At 36.7% G+C, this 4882-nt stretch overlaps 1 protein-coding gene across 2 annotated transcripts; it reads right to left on the bottom strand.

The window, feature by feature from the left end:
* Positions 1-1584: 1584 nt before the first annotated feature.
* LOC106304720 (protein PHLOEM PROTEIN 2-LIKE A8-like) lies at positions 1585-4047 on the bottom strand. Of its 2 annotated transcripts, none has more exons than XM_013741114.1 (3): positions 3537-4047; positions 2870-3094; positions 1585-2055 (listed from the first exon to the last, which is right to left on the bottom strand). In XM_013741114.1, exons 1-3 carry the CDS (start codon positions 4016-4018, stop codon positions 1689-1691), a joined length of 1074 nt encoding a protein of 357 aa, XP_013596568.1. In that variant the 5' UTR covers positions 4019-4047; the 3' UTR covers positions 1585-1688. The 2 variants fall into 2 exon arrangements, with proteins under 2 accessions (XP_013596568.1, XP_013596569.1); XM_013741115.1 differs by having other exon boundaries at positions 2870-3088.
* Between the last annotated feature and the right edge of the window lie 835 nt (positions 4048-4882).

The following is a 4882-nucleotide window of genomic DNA, read 5'->3' as shown; positions in this document are numbered from 1 at the left end:
GCTGAATGTACAGCAAGTTCTCGAGAACAATATTGATAATCATCGAAATATATGATCTGAATATCCTAGGAACCTCTAGATACAATTTCCCAAGCAGTTGAATACCTTAAGAAAGAATTCGAGATGAAAGATCTCGGGAAAAAAAAATTCTGTTTGGGATTATAACTTGAGTACATAAATGATGGGATCCTTGTGCATCAAATGACATACACTGAAAAGGTACTAAAGAGATTCAATATGGTCGATTGCCATTCTCTGACCAGTCCCATGGTCGTGAGGTCTCTCGGCCTGGACACTGACCCATTCCGTCCAAAGATGGACGATGAAGATGACTTAGGTCGCGAAATGCCATATCTCAGTGCCATAGGAGCTTTAATGTACTTGGCAACTCACACACGGCCTGATATAAGCTTTGCCGTGAACCTACTATCTAGGTTTAGCTCCTGTCTGACCTAGAGGCATTATAATGGGATCAAACATGTTCTTCTTTACCTGCAAGGAACGAAAGACTTGGGTCTATATTATACTAACCATAACAAAGATGGTTTAGTTGGCTTTGCTGATGCTGGTAATTTATCAGATCCACATCAAGCTCGATCACAGACAGGATATGTCTTTACACATGGAGGTATGCCATATCATGGCGTTCCATGAAACAAACCATCGCGGCCACTTCATCTAATCACTCCGAAATCTTGGCCATACATGAGGCCAGCCGCGAGTGTGTTTGGTTGAGGTCGATGACCCAACACGTCTGAGCAGATTGCGGGATGGCCGAGTGCAAAAAGCCAACCGTGATGTATGAGGACAATGCTGCGTGCATTGCTCAGCTCAAGAACGGTTACATAAAAGGTGATAGGACGAAGTACATATTGCCTAAGTTCTTCTTTACTCACGAGCTTCAGAAAGCCGGTGAGGTCCAGGTCGTCCAAGTACGATCCAGTGACAATTCAGCTGACTTATTCACTAAGGCACTTCCTACCTTCACGTTCAGGAAGCTCACGCATCAGATTGGGATGCGTAGGCTGAAGGACCTCCACTGAGGTTCACATCAGGGGGGGTAGTACGTGTTGTACTCTTTTTCCTTCATCATGGTTTTGTCCCACTGGGTTTTCCTGATAAGGTTTTAATGAGGCAACATTAATCGTATTACAATCCCTGTATGGTTATGGCATCCAAGGGGGAGTGTTATAAATCAATTGGTGGATGTTCATAACCGGCCCGGTCCATAACCGGCCCATACGCTTAGAGAGAAAGACGGCCCAACCCTAGAGAGAGAGAGGCGGCCTCGAGACTTGGAGAGGAGAGAGAGGCGGCTACAACTTGCATATTTCCTAATTCGTTTATGTTTATGATTTGTAATATTTCATATTATTGTATTTACATTTATCTCTCTTGTAACCTCTATATAAAGGGAACACTTATTCATTAATAATATACAGAAACTTATAGTTCTAAATCCTAAGTTTCACAAACAAGTGTCTCATTTTGCCAATTTTCACTTTTTATTATTGTGAGAGGGGTGGGGAATAGAAAAGACAATGAAGAGTGGCATCAATATTTTTAGTATGAAGGCATTGACTTGGTCCTTCAGAAAAGAGAAAAATATAATGAAGGAAATATTTTCATGGGATCAAATGTCTCGTATAGAGTTTTACACTTATGGGTGTGGTTGCATCGGCCCTTGCTTACTCCACAGGACGAATTATAGCACCTTTAACCAGAAGCCCCGTCATCCGAATGTTAGACTGGTGCTGATACAAAAAGAAAGCGATCTTCTCTTTATGCGGCTGTGCATCGAAAACTCCCGCCTGAATTTCAATCCACTCGTTTTTTATGAGATCAATAAACTGAAATTCCCGCTCTTGCAGGCTGTTATCGGGTACCATTAGTTGCGCTGTTGCCGGATTGTTCCATCTTGTCATTGTATCCTCTACTCTGACTACAAAGACCACCTCGTATCTTGTCCCATATATCAGTTCTTTGGTGTCGAACTTTCCGCATACTTCCAGATAATAACATCTTTTCATCTTTGCAACTTCAATGGCCGCCTCACTAGCATAATTTAACGATTATCAGGTTCTCTATAAGAAAATGATTTCACATTGTACAAAGGCATAGCAACATATATACATGGTATGAAAATAAAAACAACTATATATAATTTCACTAAAATTTAACGGTATATCCCTTTTATTTTTATTTTTATTTTTTAAATTAATTATTTTTCATTTGTGTCAAAAACTAATTTTAGTTTTTCGGAATATGACTGATCACAATATTTATTTGAGAAAAAGACAAAAATAGCACTAAATCAAGTTTTTGTTCCCAAACTAGCACTCAAGGTCAAAAGTCACAAAAATAGCACTTAATGTTTTATCAAAAGTCACAAACTTAGGGTTTAGAGTTAAAGGGTGGGGTTTAGGATTTAGGGTTTGTTTAGGGTTTAGGGTTTAGGGTTTAGAGTTTAGAGTTGAGAAATGAGGTTTTGGTGATAAGATTTCAAATTTTGAAAAATAAAAAAATTAAAATTTTCAAAAGATAAAATGCTATTTTGGTCATTTTAGTTTTTGAGTGCTATTTTTGTGATATAAACTTAGAAATGTGCTATTTTGGAGATTTGCCCAATTTATTTTGGTCAATTGATTCCGGGCAGCGCGCATAGAATAATCGCCTAGAATTTATATTAAAGTTTCCCTCAAATGTAGGTTAAAAAGGTGGTCTTAAGCACAAGGAGATCTAATTTTTTCTGGTATAATATGTATAGTAGTAATTAATAGGCTAATAAGGAAATTAAAGATCTGATCAAGACATGGATGTTACGTTGTCGAAAATTGTATATAGTATGAACTCGTAAGAAAATTCTTACTTTGGTGGCTCGTATATAGACTCAAAGATCCAATATCTTGCATTGTGAGAGCCGCTTATCTTGAGTTGTCTTACACTGAACATGGCACGCTGGAAATTTACGTCCGGCTGTTGTACTTGAATAGCTTGGGGCTGCCCTCTTTGATTTGAATTTCCTTCTATATGCTCAAGCACTCTCTTAACCTCCACGACTATTGACTTTATAAAATCCCAATCTGTCCTGTCACTATCATAAGACAAGAGTGGTTCACGAATCCCACAACATTAGAAGAACAAAAAGAAGATAAAGAAGCAGCCGTAAGAGGCTTTTTTAGACGAAAAGTGAGTTTTGGTTAGTTGTTTTCTGACCCTGATGTTTGTAAAGATGCCTTGAACCATACATTTAGTTCAACCTCTTATATTAGAATTAATAATGTTTTCAGCTTGTCGTGATAATATATCATTCATCTGACAACCAACTTGTGGGTAATATCAATTAGTAATCAGTTTACGACTTGAATTGTTAGACTGAAACCCGAACGACAACTACTTGGGGCTAATCGTACATGTTATTAATTAGCTTGCCTTTCTAGTTTGACAATTGACATAACAGTTTCAAGACAAATTTGAACTTTGATTCAGGATATAAGATATTAATTTAATAAAGACAGAAGAAAGGGGAGGAGAACCTGTTTTCTGGAAATGGCAAACCAAACTTTTGGGGAACAGATGCTAAAGCTTCCTCCCATTTCCGGGTTCTATCCAGATCGTGTGTATATCTGCTCTGTAGATTCATAAAACTTTCTCCAAAGTAACCTTGAAGATGTTTAACAACGGAAGGTTCTATCTTGTAAAAGATGGGAATCACATAAAGATTGCCAAGATCCATACATTCTTTGATCTTTGCCAGCTCATCCAAGCACCATTCCGAATTGGCGTAGTCCTTGGAGAATATCACTAGCGTAATTTTCGACTCTTTGATTCTCACGAACAGGTTCTGTAGATCCCTCCCTCTCAGCTCCAGCTCGTCTATGAAAACGTTAATGTTTTCGTTTTTCAAGGCCGGCTCGAGGAAGCCAATGAAGCCTCTGCGTAGCTCTTGTCCCCGGAAATTGATGAAAACTTGAGGCCTTGTTGACTTCCATCCAATACCGGAAGAAGAAGCCGCCATGACCAATTCTTCTAGTTGTTACAAAACATATGTTTTGAGCCATATTGTAATCCATGTTAATAAATGACATATTCTTTTCAGTTGACAACTTGCTTAATAATTATCTCCATGACCGAAGTAATTATTTAATCCTTGTAGGCTGCAGAGGGTCTTCTTCCCAGTCTCCGTAAATTATTTAACCCAAGTATCAAATTTAGAATTGCAACGAGAGAGAATATGTCCATAATTGTTTTCAATGCGCCTTAATTATTCCTCGTATATTAAAAGAAAAGAATTATCATTTAATGATTTCACACTACATTGAACATGTGTCAGTCTCACATCAATTTCAATTTGAGTATACATGTCGGCCTCACATCCATTTAACAATTAATGCATGCATATATTTTTTTTTTTTTAATTCTACCACATACAATTTAATGTGTTCACACTAATTTGTTTTTAATCAGCTCATTTTCAGTTTTTCGCATTTTTAACCTTTGTATTAGTGAACTGAATTTCTCTATGTACAACTACTAAATAATATCATTTTAAAAGAAAGAAATTAAAAAATGATTAAGATTCACATCAACTAAAATGATGGAATGAGAATGTTTTTAGAAATTGAAAGTTTTGTATCTTGCCGAACTTAGCAATGATTGAGGCTTCTGTACACTAAGACAATAAATAATGGGTAATTTTCTCAAATAGCTATTTTTAAGTTTTTGTCACAAAAATAGTTCTCAAAAACTAAAATGACCAAAATAGCCACTTTTAATTTTAAAATTTTTAACTTTTAATTTTTATTTTTAAAAATTTGAAACCTCATCCCCAAAGTCTACTCTTTAACTCTAAACCCTACGTCTAGATTAGTTAACCGTAAGG

This window comes from Brassica oleracea, chromosome C7, assembly GCF_000695525.1.
Source record: "Brassica oleracea var. oleracea cultivar TO1000 chromosome C7, BOL, whole genome shotgun sequence".
Taxonomy (NCBI): domain Eukaryota; kingdom Viridiplantae; phylum Streptophyta; class Magnoliopsida; order Brassicales; family Brassicaceae; genus Brassica; species Brassica oleracea.
Note: the sequence above shows the minus strand (reverse complement) of the source record. Positions and strands in the feature narration are given on the sequence as shown.

Bases quoted from the DNA above. Each gene is read 5' to 3' on its own strand.
- LOC106304720 (XM_013741114.1), bottom strand. From the start codon at position 4,018: ATGGCGGCTTCTTCTTCCGGTATTGGATGGAAGTCAACAAGGCCTCAA. The intron at 3,095-3,536 runs GTTCTCCTCCCC...GTCTTATGATAG, and splicing joins TTGCCATTTCCAGAAAACAG to TGACAGGACAGATTGGGATT. The intron at 2,056-2,869 runs GTAAGAATTTTC...AAATTATGCTAG, and splicing joins TCTATATACGAGCCACCAAA to TGAGGCGGCCATTGAAGTTG.